Raw genomic sequence first — 19,692 nt, forward strand, 5'->3', positions numbered from 1 at the left:
GCACAGCCCCGGTGTATTGGCGCAGCGTGGGGCAGAGCTCTGTGCACAGCCCGCAGTGGGGCACAGCCCCGGTGCCAGGCCCCAGAGTGTGGCACAGCGTGGGGCACAGCCCCGGTGAAGGAGCCTTTCCTCCCTGGCCAGTCCCTCCCGCTCCGGCTACGCGCAGCGCGGTGCGGCCATGAGCGGGGCCCACCCCCTGCACCCCCCCAGGCACCCCAACGCAGCCCCGCTCCGAGGTGGGGCACCGGTCGCTGCGGCCCAGGCGTACCGGTGCAGGCAGCCATGCATGGCCACTCGAGCCTGGCAGCCCCTGCCTGCCCCACGGTGCCCCCCAGCCCCCTGCTCCCGACGAGGGACCCCTTTCACCCGTCAGGGCCCCAGCCCGCCGTGTACGCTCAGCACTTTGCCAGCCCCGGCTATTTAAAGCCGGCCGAGAGCCGAGCGGCCCATTCCCTCCCCCAGCACAGCCGGTGGACTTTCCTCCCTGCTGCGACACAGCCATGAGCGCCTGGGCGGCCGCCGCGGGGCCGATCTTCGCGGAGGGCGAGGATTGCCGGGCGGCCTGGCGGGAGGCGGCGGCCGGCTACGATGCGCCAGATGCCCACCTGGAGATCCTGGGCAAGCCAGTGATGGAGCGCTGGGAGACGCCTTACATGCACTCGCTGGCGGCCGTGGCCGCATCGAGAGGTAATGGGGGGCCCCGTGGCCTTGCGGCCATGCCGTGGGGTGCAGCTTGGGTATCGGGGAGACGTTGCCGCCGGGGGACCCTGCTGCGTGCACCCCCTTGCCACCGGTGCTCCGCACGCAGCGAGGGTGGGAGCGGGGCCGCGGGGGCACTTGCGCTCCGGTGTCAGGGTGACACATTCCCGAAAGGGGCTGGGGCCGCGGGCAGGGGGGTGCAGCCGCCCGTGGGGGCAGAGCACAGCCTGGCCGGGACCTGCTGCTTTTCGGGCTGCGTTCCCCGCACGCCGGCGGAGGGAGGGTTTTTGCAGCGCCGCTGCGAGCGGTTGCTTGTTCCGGCTGCAGCTGCCTGCGGAGGGGTCCGTGGGGCAAAGGGCCACTGCAGGGTGCAGGCAGCGGGTGATGGGGGCACGGGGCCGCTCCCGGCTTCTCACCGCAGCGCGAGGAGCACCACGCTTTCCCAGCCCGCACCGAAAAACGCCCCATCCAAGGAAAGAGTGGGGCAGCATTTGGGGCTGGGGGGGCTCCGTGGAGGAGGAAAACCAGGACTCTGCGCTTGCCGCACTTGCACTGGCCGCCCGGCCTCCCCGGCGAGGCGCAGCCCCCCCAGCTGCCCTCTCATCCCCAGGCGGCCGCGTTCTGGAGGTGGGCTTCGGCATGGCCATCGCTGCCACCAAGGTGGAGGAGTTCGACATCGAGGAGCACTGGATCGTCGAGTGCAACGACGGGGTTTTCCGGCGGCTGGAGGAGTGGGCCAGGACGCAGCCACACAAGGTCCGGGGCGGGCTGTGCTGGTGCGGGGTGCCGGTGGGCACCCGCCGCCGGGGCTAACTGCTCTGCCATCCCGCCTGCAGGTCGTGCCCCTGAAGGGGCTGTGGGAGGAGGTGGTGCCGACGCTGCCGGACGGGCACTTCAGGGGTGAGGCACCGCGCAGCGGAGCGTGGCAGGACCGGAGAGGGGGCAGTGGGATGGGGGTCCCCATGTCAGAACTTGGGGTGCAGGCGAGCATGGGGACTGGATGCAGCCGGCACCTTGTCCCGGGGAGAAGCATGTCGCTGCCTTCCAGGGGTCACAGACCCAGGGTGCAAATTTAAATAGGAAAAAAAAATAGTAACAGGCCATGAAGCGGGATCGTCCCTCCGGCACATGCGCCCCACCGGCGCCTCGGTGGTCTCTCCCAGCTAATGGATGGTCTCCGGTGTTCCCGGGCAGGGATCCTGTACGACACCTACCCGCTGTCGGAGGAAACCTGGCACACGCATCAGTTCGCCTTCATCAAGGTAACGTGGCAGGGTGCAGCACCCGCACGCTGGCCCCGCATCGCCCCCTCCCTTTGCGAGGGGCCGGAGCCCCTGGCTGGGGTGGGTTTGGGGGAGATGGGCGGCACACAGGACAGAGAGGAGAATTTGGGAGCTCAGGAGTCAAAGTCAGAGCCGGGTGTTGGTCTGCACCCCCCGCCGTCCCGGCACCCTGCCTGCCGCCCGGGACTGAATGCCCTCTGGAAGACCCCAATGTCCCCGTGATGTCCCCAGCATCGGCAGCATTTTCAGTGCACGTGGTTGCAGCCGACCGGAGAGGAGCGGAAGGAGGGTGCGGAGGGCTGGGGCGATGTCTGGCACTGTGGGGAGACGTGAGGCGAGGGGGGGTGCTGGGTGCTGAGCCAGCCCCACCTCGATGCCCATTGCAGGACCATGCCTTCCGCTTGCTGCAGCCTGGTGGGGTCCTCACCTACTGCAACCTGACCTCCTGGGGGGAGCTGCTGAAGACCAGGTACACCGACATCGAGAAGATGTTTGAGGTGAGCACCGGTCCCCGGGCTGGGAAGGGCCTGGCACCCCCAGCCCAAGCTGGGGTCCCCAAAGCTGCCCCGTCAGCCCGGGCGCCTCTTGTGTGCCTGGGCGCTCGCCCGACACCATGGCGTGGAGCAGCACGAGCCAGAGCACTCCATGGCCATTTACCTCCGCCGTGATGGCTGGCGCTCAGCAGGGAACATTTGAGGGAAGGTCAGAGGGGTTTTGCCCATGGCAGCCCAAGACGGGGCTCCCTGCACCCGGCAGCTCCCACTGTCCCGTGTCCCCGCAGGCCAGGGCTCAGAGGGTCTCCGCTCACATCTGGGCAGCTCAAACCATCACTGCTCCTTTCCGCTCCTCCTCTCTCGCAGGAGACCCAGGTAGGGCACCTGGTGGAGGCTGGGTTCAGGAAGGAGAACATCAGCACGACGGTGATGGAGCTGGTCCCCCCCAAGGACTGCAGGTACTACTCCTTCCACAAGATGATCACCCCATCCATCGTTAAGCACTGAGGGTGCCGGCAGCCTGGCACCATCCCTCGGGGCTGCCCCGAAGCAACCACCGAGGAGGAGAAAAGCTCTTATCTCTTTTGATGCTGAGGAGAGAGATTGAAGCTGATTTAGCTGGAGATGGCTGGAGGCTTGGGATGGAAGTCCTGGGCCTCCAGGGGACTTCCCAGACAAAAGGACACCGCCCCCCCCCAGATGTCAGACCCCATGCAGTCCCTTGCCCTGGGGGGCTCTGCAGAGGAAGGGCCCACCCTGCAGAGGCTCCACTCAAGACTCGCCCTCGTTTCCACATACCTCCATTAAGCTGCAACTGAAGAATGTCGTAGCTCAGAGCCTTTAGTCAAAGGGGTTCGAAGACCAGGCGCTTCCTCTAGAACTTGGATCATTTTTAGAAGTTACGGGGTGGCTTTCCACACGCAAGCCAAATAACCTCAACCAGGCGGGAGAAATGGGGAAAGACGGGGCAGCTGGAGGCATTTCGGCTGCTCCTGGAGCAACACCCCAGTGAAGTTTCCCCAATACTTTTGGCTAAAGCCCACTGCAGCAAGTTCTGATGCCGACAACCTCCTCGCAGTTCAACGGCGCGTAAACATCATCTCCTCTCTCTACTCAGAAGGGATAAAATTCATTAAAAAGGAATGAAATACACCACTGCTGTTTCAGAGCCATTTATTTGTCTTTCCCAAGTGCGGGTGTAATTCTGCAGTGACTATTCCTCGTCCCAGGCTCCCGGGATGCATCCAGTACCAAAGCCCGCCTTGAGCCGCTTCCTTCCTACTGTGCCAAGGAGTGCTGCAGCATTCGGTTTTATTAGTCATATTCTGATTTTAAGCATCAATATTTTACTTACATTACAGCAATATGATTAATTTCTGGCTGCTGTGCACACAGATAGAAAGGATTTATTAGATCCTTTGTAGGAATTCTAAACAAAAAGCAGGTGGTAAGAGGTGAGCTTGGGGCGACCTCAGGGTTCACCTCAAAACTTCCTAACAAAGCCAAAGAGCAAGTCCCAAGTTTCTGCCAAGCCACTTATTTCACGATAGGTAACTGCAAACATTCTCCTTCCCTCTCAGGCTATTCAGACCAGAAAACAACAAACTGAATGTCATCGATCGAATTAAATTCCTGCTTTTTAATTCAGTTTTTACATGAGTTAAAAACACTTTAGATAAGAGGGATAGATTAAAGACAGAAGAGCATCTTAACCAGGTAGAGTTTTATTGGAAGGCTTGTGAGAATACAGATTTATTGTGCGTACGAATGCAAGCAGGTGCCCCAGGTGGGCAGTAAGTGGGTAGGTGATAAATAAGAGGCTATTTCCTGTACCAGATCTGAATCTTCTTCTCCCGTTTGATTTTCTTCTGAAGCTGTAGGATTCCATACAGCAAAGCTTCAGCAGTAGGTGGGCAACCTGAGAGAGAGGAAAAGGAAGCCCGCAGGGCTGCTAGCTGTACTGAAATGTAGCCAGCAGAAGGAGAACCGACAAGCTACAGGCTTTACTCCAAAGCAGGCTGTGATTTCCCTCTGGCTTTGCGTATGTCACAGGCTGCAGAGTTCATAAAAGCAAGAGGGCTGCAGTTTTAAAGAAGCTGAAGTGATGTGTTTTTCAAAACGGTCTCTGTAAAGCATAGAAATGCTTTGCTTTAAGCAAGGTGGTACCTCACAGGAGAGTATATGTGGTTGACTGAACTATAGCCCACACTTTACACAACAGTTGCTGGTGAGTAACATCACAAGACAAACTCCACTCACTTACTGGAAACCCCAGGCAGATCTTACTGAAGCATCTGCAACTTCAGCAACACAGTTTGAAACAGAAAGAGCTTTAAAAACTACAGCGAGCTCCGTGCAAACATACAAAATTAACTTCACTCCCATCCTGCTCTGAGTTAGCGCCGTGGCACACAGAGCTTGTCTTTCCTACCTACCAGGCACGTAGATGTCCACTGGCACAATGCGGTCGCAGCCCCGCACCACGGAGTAGGAGTAGTGGTAGTAACCCCCGCCGTTGGCACAGCTGCAAGAGACGGGTGGGTTTCAGCGGGTTGTTAAATGCGGCTCAGCAGCCCATGGGAAAGGTGAGCAGGAGGCAAAGGAGAACAAGAACCTGGCATCCGCGTGCTGTGAGGCAAGGAGCCACCTGACAGATTTTACAGTAAGGGATGGAGCGGATGCCAAGGTTTACGCTGTGGCCATTCAGCCTCTTCACAAGACCTGGCTGGAAGGCAGAGGCCACACTCGCAGGCTGTTACATTTCAAGCTGAATCAAACCAAACCGAACCGTTTTCATTACTCTTACAAAGCAGGTATTGAGGGTCCTTCCTCTCTACTGCAAAACTTTTTTTTTTTATCTTGCCACATCCGCACGGAGTGTTTCTAGAACTCCTTCTGTCCCCCCCAGGCCCTGGTGAAACGGCCGCCCTCGGCCCCAGCAACTTCAGAAGATGAACAAGTTGTCAGTTCCACCACACCAGAGCTCCGCAGAGCTCAGATTCCATGCTGCACAGTGGAAAATTTTGTCTAAATGCAAATTCTAAGACTCTGGATTTTGTCTAAATGCAAATTCTAAGACTCTGGACGTATAACATCCCCAGAATCTGACAGCTGCAAAACCCCCAGAATCTTTCACTGGGAAGATTTTGCATTTCACAGTGACTTGACAGAAATCGTTCTCCTCACCCTAATCAAAGGGAGTCTTTATGTTTCACTTGTAACAAGGGCTCTTTATATAACTTAAGGGGTTGGAAATACAAATGAGAAATGGGTTCCTCTCCCTCCATCTCCCCACTCAAGCAGAGACAAAAGATTTCTCCCAGGCAGTATAAGGCGATGAGGATGTCCCGGCACTTACCTCCCCATGGAGACCACGTAGCGAGGCTCCGGCATCTGGTCGTAGACCTGCGGAACACAGACATTTCAGACCACTTTCCATGTGCATCCAGCACGCGCAGCCGTGCACGAAGCACCCATCGCAGTCTGTACCTTTCGAAGAGCCGGAGCCATTTTGTTCGTCAGGGTGCCGGCCACAATCATGACATCAGCTTGCCGGGGACTAGCTCGAAACACCACCCCAAAGCGGTCCATGTCATAGCGAGGAGCTGCCATGTGCATCATCTCCACAGCACAGCACGCCAAGCCAAACGTCATCGGCCATAAGGAGCTCTGCAGCAGGATAGACGCGGGTTATGGGCAAGAACGCTGAAAATGGGAGCTGAGACCCTGTGCAGGTGGCTCACAGAACAAAAGCTGATCAGATAGAAAAGGAAACAGAACAAGGAAAGTTTCAAGGTCTGTTTAGTCAGAGCATCATAAATGAAAACGATATTTGCCATTACGCAGGAGAGCAAAACCCACAGCTCCGGGGAAACAGATGTGTTGAGATTTGTGAATTTGCAGCCTCAGAGGCGCTGAACATGCCCAAAGCCGTAAATGCTGCCGTTTACATCTCACGCTGCTAAAGCCTCAGAAGCCCCGCAGAAGGGCAGCAGTGACTGGAGAAGGCAAAACTCAGCTAAGCCAGAGCACGCTGGATTCGGGCAGCATCACTTGTGCAGCCTTCTCCACTGCATGGAGCAGCTGCTTGTTACCAGGACTACGTAAAACCAGAAAGCGCCTCTTGCTTGTTACTGAAGGACAGCTCTGTTTAGACAGGCAGCCTGCGCTGCTTTGCTCCACCCTCACGTGGAGCGTCTCTCCCCCACTCTGACACAGTACCCCAAATGTCAACCTCTGGCCCAGAAACTTGGCTATTTCCCTGTGGAGAATTTGGAACCTATTTTTATCCTGAGGAGAAGATGGCTCAAATCCATTTCCCACCAGCACCTCAAAGCATTCGATACCATTTCTCCCTAATGAGCACGACAGCTTCAGTGACTCACCCTTCGTGCCCAGTTGATCAGGTCATCGAGTTTGGTGACAATATATTCGCCCTTGCTAGTGGGGACGTAGGATTTTTTCTGAACAACAGCTGAGGTCTTTTGCTGGACTTGGACAGAGCTGAAGACAAACGGCGCAGTAGTATCAGTCTCCACTTATTTAGCGTAACTGCAGAATACAATCATTAGCCTCGAGGAGCTGCGATCCCATAAAGAATCCGTGGTACATTGCTTACGGACAATCTCACTCCCTCTGCTACCGCTGGAGACTGCGTTTATAACAGTTTGGGGTTTTTTCTCCCACTGTGGGGAGATTTGTGGAGTTTGTTGCTTAGGCAGAGCCCCTGTTTGCCATACCCAAATTACAGAGGGTGCCTGGCAGGCTCATCTCCGGGGCTCACAGACTGACAGCAGCCTGCCAGTTAATCCTGGCTTTTAAGAAGCGAAGCGAGGAAAAGATAGTCGCACGTATGGAGACAGGGCTACATCAGGGCAGAAGGTTTCTTGCCCTGTACCACCCGGGATCCCCCACCCGCGGGAGGAAGGGCACAGCTGAGGAGCCTGCCCTGTCGCGCCAGCGTTACCTGTCAGCATGGTCAGCCGCTGGTGTCTGATGGAGCAGCTGAGCATGAACACATGTCACAGCACCGGGCCTAGGAAAAAGAAAAGCCATTGCACCCCCGCATGACACAGTCACACAGCCGCCCCGCAGTCCATGCTGTCCCCCCAGCCTCGGCCCCACAGGAGCGGACACGGGTGCTCTCCCCACAGGGAGCAGAACGACCCCAGAAACGGAGAAAGAAGAAGAGAACCCACTGAACATCCGCCCCACCAACCCGCCCCGGCCCACGCGGGGCTCCTTGGCACGGGGGAGCCGCTGTCAGCTGGCTCAGAGGTGCCACTGCCCCGGCCCCCCGCGCCAGCGCCCTCCAGCCCCGGCCCTCACCGCCAGGCCAACACGCCGCGCCGAGGGAGGCGAAGACCTGCAAAGAGAGAGCACAGGAGGGCTCAGCTCCGGCCGAAGCCCGTTAGCGGGAGAACGGGAACGGCCCGAACCCGGGAGAGAGCTCAACGTAGGACCCCCCCGCGGGGACGAGTCCTGGGCTGCCCCGAGGAGACAGGCTCACCCCACGGCCCCCAGCCCCGCGGACGAGAGTCACCCCCGAGGAGGTCTGCGGCACCCTGCTGCTGTCACCTCCCTGCCTCGTCCCAGAGCCCTCTGAGGGCCACAGCAGCTCCAGCCCGGCCCGGTCCGGCCCCCCCTCAGAGCCCCGTAGCCTCCAGCCCGCCCCAGGCCTCCCTCTCGGCTCAGTCCCTCCACAGAGGGCCGAGGCCTTCACCCGGTCCCGGTGTCCCGGCCCCGCTCACAGCCCAACGCCGCCATCTCGCCCGCAGCCCTTCAGGCAACCTCTGGGCGCGGTGCACCCGCTAAGCGGCCCGGCGCGGGCCCGGTGCGCCGCCTCAGCGCGCCGGCGGGGAACGCGGGGCGGCGCTGGGGGGTTCCGCTGGCAGCCGCCGGGGCCCTGCCCCGACCCGCGGCAAAACGAGGTGCGAAGCAACGGGCCGGTCCCGGTGCCGCGGGGTCCCGGAGGGGCGGCCACGCATGAAAAGAAACCGCCCGTCCCTGGGTGGGCTCGAACCACCAACCTTTCGGTTAACAGCCGAACGCGCTAACCGATTGCGCCACAGAGACCGCGCTGTCGCCGCCGCCGCCGCCCGCCGCTGTGGGCAGCGGGTCCCCGCCGGTGCGGGCCGCCACTCGCCGCGTCCCGCCCCCTCGGCCCGGCCGGGCCCTCCCGCCGCCCCGCCTGGTGCTCAGCGCCCACCCCCGCCAGGCCCGACCCCACCGGGGGGGTCACGGGAAGGGGGCGGGGGGGGCGCTCCCATGCAGCCGAAATAGCTCAGTTGGGAGAGCGTTAGACTGAAGATCTAAAGGTCCCTGGTTCGATCCCGGGTTTCGGCAGCTGCTCTTTTTCCTGCTGGGTTCTGCTAACCCGCAAAGCCCCGCACGGCGGGTGAACGCAGCGCACCCTCCCAAGCCGTGCTCCCCCTCGCTTTAATAGCCTAGGCACGCAGCAGCACAGGCGGAGGCAGCCACGCAGGTGAAGGAAGGTGCACCCATTGGAATGGGACCAGGTCGCTCTCGCAGGGGTGGGGTATGCAAGCGCCTGTTTTAAATAAAGCACAAGAACAGTAAGTCTGCTTTCTTGCACCCACCCCTATGTTTAATAACGTAAAACTGTGCGACTGAAACATCCTATGGTTTTACCCGAGATAGAATCTTCCCTGATGTAAAATTCAGGTGGAAGGGTGTGCCTGCGTGCACCGGAGACCACGGCTTAAACCCAGTATTTGAAATAAATGAGCATATTCAAACAAAAGTAGTAACAAGCTTTTGATGATTCACTTCATTCGACTTTGACTTAAGACCATGTAAACCTGTACATCGCAAGACTGAATTTGGTCTCGAGGTACTAATTTGCCAAGAACTGTGAGTAACCTTGACCACCCCGTTCCAAAGTTGAAAGTGGTTTTTAAAGATGTAAATGTTTTAGAGTGCTTTTAACACAACGTATGGTCTTAATCATGCCTAAGGAGAAGGCAGCTTGATTTTAAAAATGAGAACTTGCCCACGTTGACTCGAACTAAGATGCATTAACCAAAAGGTAGGAAAAGTACAGATTGAGGTAAGGGCAAGGGGAGTTGGGAGTTCTACTTCTGGGCAATGGCTTGAAGAAGGATTCCAACAGTACTTTAGGGATTTTTATTACAGTACGATCTAGTGGGGTAATTGAGAAGTACACACGCGCTTACGTCACACGGAGGGGAACCCGAGGACAGGGCGACCTGGGAGTCGCCACACCCAGCACCCGGGCTTAGGGGCTGCAGGCTCCTGCGCTCTGAGCACGCCGCCATTTGTACGTGCCGCTCACGCCTCCAGCGGCGGTTCTCTCAACTTAATGTATAAAAAACAAATTGCAAGAGAATGCATTATCCCTTCTCACAAGTTTTAATGAAAAATAAAGAACAGTCCAGTTAAACACCTGTTACATTCCTATGATTTAGGTACTTGTGAATGTCCCTTTGATAATGTGAATAAGGAGTCCAAGTGCATATTAAAACTCATTACAGAGCACAGAGTAATTAAAAGTGTAATTAAAATATATTCAGATAATTACCAGAGCCAGAATACATATCTGTATCCCAATTTACACTTAAACTTTTTCCTTAATTCCAAATCATCTTGGTTTTTATTGGAGTAGAGCACAATTGCATTCTAATAAAAAAAAATACTGATCATTGGGCTTTCCTCATTCAATAGTTATCAATAACACTGCAAGTCTGACAAAGGCCATGTGCAATATGCTACACCTTTAGCAAAAGCTGAGGGAGGGAAATACACATGATTATATCTGATATTTAAATCAGGTCAAAAAAGACCATTAAAAGTGTTCCTAAAATCGTGGTCTCAAACAATAAAAGAGCCTTCAAAAGTTTCACTTTTAAACAGAAAATTGACTGTTTCTTAAGCAAACATTGGATTCCTTTCCCACCAAATTTTACAGTTGTCCTATCAACAAAAATAATAAAGGCTTTGTTACTGCATCACTAAGTACCAATTTTATTTCCCACACTGACACATGTAAAGCAAGAATAGTCAACCCGCTGGAAGCGTTTTCAGACGGGGAAACCTGCGTACATTCAGCAGCACTAAGGCCATCAGGCAATATGCAGCTATGTAATTTACCGGTACATGTGTTTCTGAGGGCAATAGTCTTTCCTTCATCAGATATTTGGCCAAAAAAATTCATACAAAACTTAGTGTTATATCAAGGAGCTCTGCAAAACACTTGCAGTCTTTGAAGTTCCACGTTAAATGCACTAAGCAGGTGAGGACTGAGGTGGTCGCAAGCCCGCAGCGTGCCGACACAGTTCGCATCATCTTTTACAGGCAGCAAGACCAAGGGAAGCTGTGTGCCGCTCCAGTACGCAGAATTGAGAGCAAGGACTGAAGGGACAACTGTACCTGACAGCAGTACAGCATTATAGCAACCACAGCTTTTGAAGATATACACACAGATTTTACAAAGTAAGAATTACACATTTTATACAAATAACCACTTCTCCATTATATACACTCAGTGCCAGTATAACTTGAGAAAGTTTGTACCACTGTTCAGATGCCGTCTGCAGATGCTAGTTTGGTCTTGCACTTTTTTCTTTCTATAATTTCTTCATCAAATATTTCTCTCTCCCTGAAAAGAAACACATTGAAGTTCTGTAGTAAAAATAATCTTAACATATTTAACAGTTTGCAATGTGTTACAGAAGCTCAGCAAGAATACTTCCCATGTTTAATCATTTTGCTCTTTAGACAATGAGAAAGCTTGCCTTCGAAGCGAGGACGCTGAACTCTCCTGTCCTTATACTCAACACTTTTCTGTATAAACAGTGAACTAGTAAGAAAAATTGATAAAATCAAAGAGATACCTTTTACTCACAGATGGTCCTTTTATATATTTCTCTTCTGCCTTCTTGTAGTCTATGTCATCCACAGCAGAAATCGCATAAATGATGGCCTATAAAAGTATTTTGTTCATTTATACTTGTGAAACAAAAGCTAAACTACAACTAGTGATTTGAAACTGTCTCAGCAGATAAGCACATTTTTAGAACAATGTTCCTCAATCACTTAGGAAACTTGGATGAAACTGCTCATTGCGTACCTGAGGTTCTTAAATAATACAAACTTGTCCTTTAACATTCCCAGGAGAGCATTTTTATAACCAGATTAAGATATTCTTCACAGTAATTTTGTTTCTACAGAAGTTCCTAATGCTCCTAGGAAGAACAGTAAGTATCTAAAAGTATAACTAAAAACAAACCACCCACCCCCCACCACACAAAGAACCCAGGAAAACCCAGAGATGACTTGCCAAATTAAAAAAAAAACAAAGCCAAACCAAAGCTTTGAAGGGTTTCAGAAGTAATCAAAACACAACAGAAAGCAATCATTCTGCCTTTAAAAAGGTCATACTACCTAGAGCTTCTCCATTTTGTGCTAACAGCTTTAGAAAACCAGCCTTTACAATGACATTGGTTCACATCTCACCCCTAATGCTGCCAGCCTACTAATGCCAACATCTGCTGCACCCGCAGGAAGCATGCGGCGATTAATACTGCCGCTCTATGTACTTATTTTCTCCGACATGTAATGTAAACATGTTTGTTCTCTGATTACCAGCCCATGAACACGGCTTAAGAGCCTCCTACACCGATTTTAATATTCTTTGCTCAAGATATACATAGAAACGACAATTCTAGGATTCTATGAAACTGAGCAGAGTTTTACGCCCTTCGAGCGGAAGGGACCCTGACCCGGTCGGTAGGTAGGCGGGCTTGAACGTATCTGCGCAGCTTGGGCATCGCCCAGCTCCCGGGGAACCCTCCACAAGTCAGTAAACTCGAATCATGTAACGCTAGTGTTATTTACTTACTTTAATGTTTACTTTTCTCAGTGTTTCATGTTTACTTACTTCAGGCAAAAGGACATCTGAAATAAATTTTATTCCATCTCCATTTATCTGATGCAGATTTTTAGTGTCTATTTCACGATACACTTCCTTCAAGTAGTTTACTACAAGGTCTAGCTGTTCTTCATCCTCTAAATACGTTTCAACGCAGGTGACGTACTGACTCGAATTCAGGAATTCCTTCAGCCACCGGGACTGTTTTCTGCTTTTCAAAATAGCCAAAAGATGCTCTTCAGCCCCCTTAGTCTTCACTATAAACTCCACTATCTTTTTATTTGCTTTATCTCTTGCAGCTCTTGTTCTGTCAGGAAGAAGTTTCTTGGAGGGCTTCTGAGGTGAAGTTTCTGATGGAGACTCTTCAGGATCTTCCTCTGCCGTGTTTGGAAACGTCATTTGGACTAAACCTTGATAACCTTCCTTTCTAACTGGGTAGCCTGAGAAAAGCCACAATCATTCTTTCTTAAATATACAAAACAAAGGGCTTTCTTGCATGTATACTTACATATACAAATATAAAATAAGGCACTTTCTTGATAAAAGAGGGGTTCTTCTTTCTCCTCTACCAGAGAGGATAAAAACCAACCAAGAAAATCTTAATTTTGCCTTAAAAAAAGAAAGATTAGGCAGCTGAAACTCTGACAGGAGCTCTGAAATGAACTCTCTGCAGTGTGAAAAAAACAGTTACCCAATTGCCTTTAACAATCAGTATTTGACTTTTGATATAGGACTGAAAAACCTAAACATGCAATAATGGCGTGTAGTAATTTTATTAGTCCTTCCTCACTGGGTCTGATGCCTAACTCAACACACGTTTGTAAACATTACAGCTAAACTTACCTACTAAGAGAAGGATACAAAGGATCACGAATTCACTTACTGATATCAGCAGCAAAATATTCCAAGAAGGATCCCGTAAAAGAATGACAACCTAAAAAACCCCAAACAGGGAAATTTATCAGTTCAGTTAAGCCTATGAAACAAAGTTGACAGTTTCGGTGTTATCTTTTTTCTGATGTGTATCAGAATGGATGACGTCATCCAACTCATCTGCTTACCTACTCTAATTCGATAGTCAGAAATCAGTCGAATACACCACTCAATTTCTTGGCGGTAATCTTCTTTGGCTCGTTCCTACAAAACGAGAGCCATTTACAGTCCTAAAAAGAGCACCCTACGAAGCTTTTAGGTCTAGGACACTAACCAGGTAACATAGATGGCTAACGATAATGAATCAAAGTTTGCTTGCGGTTTTCTGCGTTCTCCTGAAATTTAACTTCTGCACCACTTTGTCATGCAGTGTGAGAGGGGCTTTGTTGTAGGTAGTGAAAGTGAAAGTACAGCAAGAGTCCTAAGCAACTGCCTGCCTTCCACATACACAGGTATTCTTAGCAGCAGCCTCACTGAGATGCAAAAAGGCATTGGGGGGGGATCCCATTCCCACATTATTCTCCATTTTGTGGAAGACAAATTATGTTTAGTTACTTTGTTGAACAGAATGAGAGAGAACAGAGAACCGTGAACAAAGCCAGACCAGTCAGCTGCACCACACTCCTCCTACAGGGTCTGTTATACATTGTGTATACAACTTTATTCTTCCCCCCACACACATACGCGTTACCGGTAGTACTCACTATGAAGTCCTGCTTTTCTTCACAATCAAAGTGCTTCAGATTCTTAAGAGATACTGAGAAACTTGATGAAACAAAGACAGACAGTTAGGGAAAAGGCAGTTGACTTGCACCTCTGTTTATTTACTGCAATTCTACACCTCCCTGAAAATTAGGAATTCAGGAACACAGGTTTTACTAGTTTTGGTTTTCATAATAAGCAAAAACTACAGAATCTTTTAACAAATGAGAAGTACCTGGTTTTAAAATAAAACGCCTTCTAAATAAAGGCAGGCCTGTGTTTCCAGAAAGTTTGGGCACCACATGTAAAAAAAACACTGGCTGGGCCCCCTGCCCTTTTTTTATTCCTCACATAAGCATCAGCTGTTCGCACGAACACCAGGCCGTCTGAACTGGCAGCGTGACAAAGCACATAGCCCACACCCGCAAATCCTCACCTTACTCGGTCCCTCCCTCCCCTCAGTTTTAACTGAGACTGTTAACCGCCCTGTGTGAGGAAAAGAGTACAGGACGCTGCCTAAGAGAAACCCAAAGTTCAGAACATGAATCAGCATCCACAGCATTTACCCTTTTTTCTTGTCATTTGTATTCCCTTCTATTAACAGCACACATGCCTTTCTGTGCTTCCGCTTCACATTTTTTACCTGTTGAAAGGATAAAGTCTCATTAGCATCCTAAAATCCTAATACCCTTCACGTTTTCCATCAATATTATATAGCATACCCCACACTTAAAGGAAGTTACATAAATAGGAAAAATTAAGTATGAAGTGGCAAGAATAGCAAGTTACCCCAATGAAGTGGGTTTTTTTAATGCACAAGGACCCCTCCCGTTTCATTAGTTGGGCACAACACCCCTAATTCACAACACAAGATATAAAGGCTCAGTAGTAACTCTCTGCTCCAATATAAACACATGTGAATCAACCACACGTATTTTTAATGTGCTTTTGTCATATGTAAATTTACTTCTATTATCTTTGGAACACTTCTACTGGAAGATCTTTAACATTTCCAGCTCTACACAAGTCAAGAAAGGCAAAAGATGCTCAAGAAGTTGGTAAGCTGCTCCTTCTCAGACCCCTTGCAATATCACTCTAAGAAGGCAGCGAGCTGTTCTTACCACTGCTGGCCAATAAGGATACCTTCGCAATTTGCACCAGACCAAAATCCCTTCTTCAATTGACTGTGGTTCTACGATGAAAAAGAAAGTAATTTTTCTTAACTGAAAAAAAGAGACAAGACAGTTAGCTCACCCTCTCTTATCAGCCTCCTTTCAGGAGTTTCACTTCAGTGCTTTTACAGGTTTCAACTACGGTGACAGGGCATCCCCCACACCCCCCAAAACGCAGCACAGGTAGTTCTGACTGCAGGAACTCAGACTAGGCCCTTGCCCAGTTTCACAATGATTTGCATTTCATTCTGTTTCAAAAAGCCCTTCTAGGGCATCCAAAGAAATACATTTTATTCCAAGCTTGAACACAAAGCTGGATTCACTTTCTAGAAAGGTTAGGTTTCATTCAGCAAACCAGAAGCACACATACGCTAAAAGAGCACACTGGTCTTGGGCGAAGAAGTCCCACAGAGGTACAATGATCTCTCACCTTGATGTGATAGAATACTAGGAAGTTCTTCATCCTCTTCCTCTTCATCTACCAGAGGTGAGAGGCGAGAGAGACTCTCTGAGGAAACCATGTTTGAAGACAGGTCAGACGATTCCAGCCCTGCCAACAGCAGCAAGTGTTCATAAGCACGGAACAGCGGTTAAAAGAGTACCAGCTTCAGACCAGGTGAAACACAGAACTGTGGAAGTGGCCCCACAGCAGCGTGAGTCACCGGAACACAAGGGTCTGTCACACCATACACACTCTCAATCCACTGCCTAGGTAAAGGCCTAAATCTGAATGGAAGATGAAAAAGGGAAAGGAGCAAGAACAGGCAGGTTTCAGGACTCTGTACCAGCCTGTTCCTTTACATAACATCATTCCATCTCAACACTGACCTGCACACTAACTAGGTAGCAGTACAGAGAAAAAATACACGTGAAGTTAGCAAGTCATCTAGTGAAGGGTAAGAATTACTGCTACGCACAGTTTTTCAATGCAAAACCTGAACAACCCCAGACAACCTAAATGCGACACTAGCTTTTAGCCAGTATTAGAGCAGCTGCATTTTTCTGCTTCTCCAAGGCTTTGAACAAAATTAAAATCAGAAATTTAAGAACCTCATTCACAAAAGCACTGCAGCATTCCAAGATGAGTAACAGTGCTTGACAATCAAATGGGATGAAGTTTTCCCTTCCCCAAGCAATATGCCCACCTTCATCTTCCTCAAAGTCAGGCAGTTGAAACTGCTTTACTTTATTCGTAACCACATGTGAAGTATTCTTATGTTCCTCCTCTTTACACTGAGGGGGGAAGCTATCAGAAAGCATCCCATGGTTAGAAAGCCCAGAGGCAGATTCAGGGCGATTCCTGCATTTCCTTTTTCTGTACGAGGATGCAGTTGCACCCGTCTCTTGTTCTCCATTAATCTGTTTTAAACTCACTGGCTTTTTTCTTCCACCTAATTGCTTTGCTAGACTTTCGCTCTCACTACTGATGCTTTTTTCCAAATCATCCAAGGTGCTTTTGCAAGAGGAATCCAGTAACGTCCTTCTAGGCTGACTTCTGGTGTTTGCCCTTCTGACAGGTGCCGCTGTGTCAGACTCGCAGGGGGCAGGCACAGGAGACCCCTCCTCAACACAGGGCTGTGCTTGATCTTTGGGGAAATCATTCCTACACGACACAGCTGATCTTGTGCCTCTTGGTCTTTTTCTTCCTTGCTTCCTTTTTTCCTCCTTGGGCTTAAGGGAGACTTTATTTCCTGGTTTGGACTTTGTCAACAATCTGGGCTTGATTTTTTTCTGTCTTTGTAGTGATTCTGATTCTAGTATTTTGCAATTTTGACTGTCTGAGTTTGGTGTATCATACAAGTCCACAGTACTACGTTTGGAAGGTTTTGTTCCACTTTCATGTGCTTTAGCACTCTCCTCCAAAATAAAAGAACCTTTCTGAGTTCGGTTTTTTGTATCAGTCTTCAGGCTGGGGTTATTTTTTTGTTCTCTTTTCTTGGAAGGCTCTGGCTCCACCTTTTCTTTAGAGCGAAAAAGCGATCGACATCTACGTAAGGGGGTAGATGAGAGAGATCCTGCATTGTTTTCCTGGGATAACTGAGTACTTGGTCCTCTTCCTGAAGGTGGTACTTGTCTGGGTGAGACATTTTGATTCAAAACATCCAGGGCAATTTTAAGGGAACGGCGATATTTCAGTTCTTCCACGGCCTCACTCAAATTGCTCCCTTGATCTGATGAAGAAGAATATGCAATAAGCTTTCTTCATGTATACGAAATAAGAAATTTAAACAAAAGATATAATCAAGATAAAGATGAAGCTTAACACTTAAATCATCCACGATTCTTAAGGTAAAGTATATAGAGACACACAAAGTGCAAGCTTCCAACGCCTTATTTTGATCCAAGTACACACAAGCTTTTTCACCACACCTTCCAACACACTACACAACAGAAGAGCAAAAGTAGCTGTGATCACATTTAGTTGATTTTCAAACTCTGTGGATGGAATGGAAAGAGGGGAAAAGAAATGCAATAAAAAAAAAAACCCTCAAGAAGTGAAATATACAACTACTGTCCCCTAGATTGGGTTTTTGTGTATGTTTTACATCCAGAATATACACAAGGCAGGAAATGTTTTGACATATCCTCACCCAAGTTAGAGGCGATGTTTTCTATACATTCTTCCTTCAGCGGTACAGCATCTGCACAGTTCACACAAACCCTGAGAATACAACAAAGCCAGCTGAAAACATCACAGCATTAAGCATTACTAGCAGCACGACACTGCTTTCATCTGGCAATAAACTTGCAATATTTTCTTCCACAAAACCTGTACTTTTTAGCAGAAATTAAAGAAAAAAAACCCATATGAAGAATGCCTGAGCTAACAGTGTGCTGTGCATGGATGTATATGGCCAGCTCTAAGAGAGCAAGAGGTTTTGGGTTAGCCATCTAATCCTTCTGTAAATCAATGATCTCTTTCCACAGATATCTTCAGATAAAGGGATTACTACTTTTTTTTTTTTTTAAGTCTGAGTGTAAAGATACAACAGTAAAAAGGATACTTAACTGCTCTTTCAAGCCAAGTATTTCAACTTTAAAAGAAGCCTCTGTCGCTTTAGTACCAGATGTTTTCCTAGGCACCCCCGTTTTGCACAAAACCTACATTAAAGAAAAAAAACATGCATTTTAAAACCTTGATCAAGACTGTTAGACTAGAGGACAGATCTGACATAAAAACATTTTTAATATGAATGGCACAGAACAGACTGATATTCCATGGCATGTGGTTGCAGTATAAGGATCTCTACAGATTAGCACTTTTTAAAAGTATCTACATGTTTACTTGGAGCTCTTACTTACTACTCTGTTTCATCCATTTCGAAGTTACATCCACAAGCCTTTCCTCATATATATCTATTTTACCTTTGCTGGCCATAAACGCTTCTTCCATGTGCAAAGAACATACTCTTGATCTGTCATGACTGTGTTTCACGTAGAAAAGGAAGATTCCAGCGTGGTCTAAAGAAAGGGAAATAAGAGTTACCCAACACATGGTTCATTTTTGACTTTCTGAAAAAAAACCCCTAGGACTTAAATAGAACATATATTATTAGAGCTATGTATCTTTTTACCTTTGAGATCACTAGACTAATAGTACTCTGCACACATTCTCAAAAATTAAGTTCTAAGAGTGTATCTTTCTATAGCCGTGCAACATAAGGTCTTACTGAACATGCACGCCTAGAAAATACTGTCACAAATAAATAAAAATGCTGACATAGGCCTACACATCCTGTAGCTCCCTGACACCAAATCCTGATAATTGAGGCCACTTGTCACATCCTACAAATTATGCCAAGCCATGCCAATTTTTATTGCACAAGTCTTAGAGCAAAAGTCCTACGAGGAACAGCTGAGGAAACTGGAGTCATTCAGTCTGGAGAAGAGGAGGCTGAGGGGAGACCTCATGACCCTCTACAACTACTTGAAGAAGTTGTAGCAAGGTGGGTGTTGGTCTTTTCTCCCAAGTAACCAGCAACAGGACAAGACGAAACAGCCTCAAGTTGCTCCTGGGCAGGTTTAGATGGGATATTAGGAAAAAACTCTTCAGCCAAAGGGTTGCCGAGCAGCGGGACAGGCTGCCCAGGGAAGTGGTGGAGTCACCATCCCTGCAGGCATTTCAAAGACGCGTGGACATAGCGCTTAGGCACAGGGTTAGACGTGGCAGCGCTAGGGTAACGGTTGGACTCGATGGTCTTAAAGGTCTTTTCCAACCTAAATGATTCTATGTAGTTTCTAAATATAATCTGAGTGAACTAACTACAGCCTGTTTCTTAAAGACTTGAAAAGCTCACTGCATTGCCCACGAAGAACAAGAAAACCTTCCCGTACTTACAGGGCCGGAGGCCGGGGTGTCCTCGGCACGCTGGGAGGCGGCGCTGCCACCGACGGACAGCGGGAGGCGGACGTTACCCCCGCGCTGAAGGGCCAAACCCGCGGGCTCGGCGCAGGGACACGAATACAGTCGCTGCCGCCCAGTTTAGGGAAACTACGAG

The 19,692-nt window shown here is 49.6% G+C and overlaps 3 protein-coding genes across 3 annotated transcripts; 1 reads left to right on the forward strand and 2 right to left on the reverse strand.

Moving 5' to 3' along the window:
- Positions 1-500: 500 nt before the first annotated feature.
- GAMT (guanidinoacetate N-methyltransferase) lies at positions 501-2,983 on the forward strand (the record flags this gene model as incomplete). The annotated part of the gene is made up of 6 exons (XM_082010930.1): positions 501-687; positions 1,310-1,455; positions 1,536-1,599; positions 1,894-1,961; positions 2,369-2,479; positions 2,843-2,983. The coding sequence occupies 6 exons, from the start codon at positions 501-503 to the stop codon at positions 2,981-2,983; spliced, it is 717 nt and encodes a 238-aa protein (XP_081867056.1).
- A 1,313-nt stretch (positions 2,984-4,296) lies between these two features.
- NDUFS7 (NADH:ubiquinone oxidoreductase core subunit S7) lies at positions 4,297-8,242 on the reverse strand (the record flags this gene model as incomplete). Its single annotated transcript, XM_082010850.1, has 8 exons — positions 4,297-4,394; positions 4,912-5,000; positions 5,835-5,881; positions 5,966-6,145; positions 6,862-6,979; positions 7,443-7,511; positions 7,805-7,841; positions 8,227-8,242. 8 exons carry the CDS (start codon positions 8,240-8,242, stop codon positions 4,297-4,299), a joined length of 654 nt encoding a protein of 217 aa, XP_081866976.1.
- Positions 8,243-11,035: 2,793 nt separating this feature from the next.
- PWWP3A (PWWP domain containing 3A, DNA repair factor) lies at positions 11,036-18,616 on the reverse strand (the record flags this gene model as incomplete). The annotated part of the gene is made up of 13 exons (XM_082010931.1): positions 11,036-11,114; positions 11,350-11,438; positions 12,396-12,826; positions 13,270-13,320; positions 13,448-13,523; positions 14,024-14,084; positions 14,588-14,664; positions 15,143-15,213; positions 15,624-15,743; positions 16,339-17,364; positions 17,785-17,855; positions 18,204-18,295; positions 18,560-18,616. 13 exons carry the CDS (start codon positions 18,614-18,616, stop codon positions 11,036-11,038), a joined length of 2,301 nt encoding a protein of 766 aa, XP_081867057.1.
- Between the last annotated feature and the right edge of the window lie 1,076 nt (positions 18,617-19,692).

This window comes from Phaethon aethereus, assembly GCF_964289735.1.
Source record: "Phaethon aethereus genome assembly, chromosome: 26".
NCBI lineage: Eukaryota > Metazoa > Chordata > Aves > Phaethontiformes > Phaethontidae > Phaethon > Phaethon aethereus.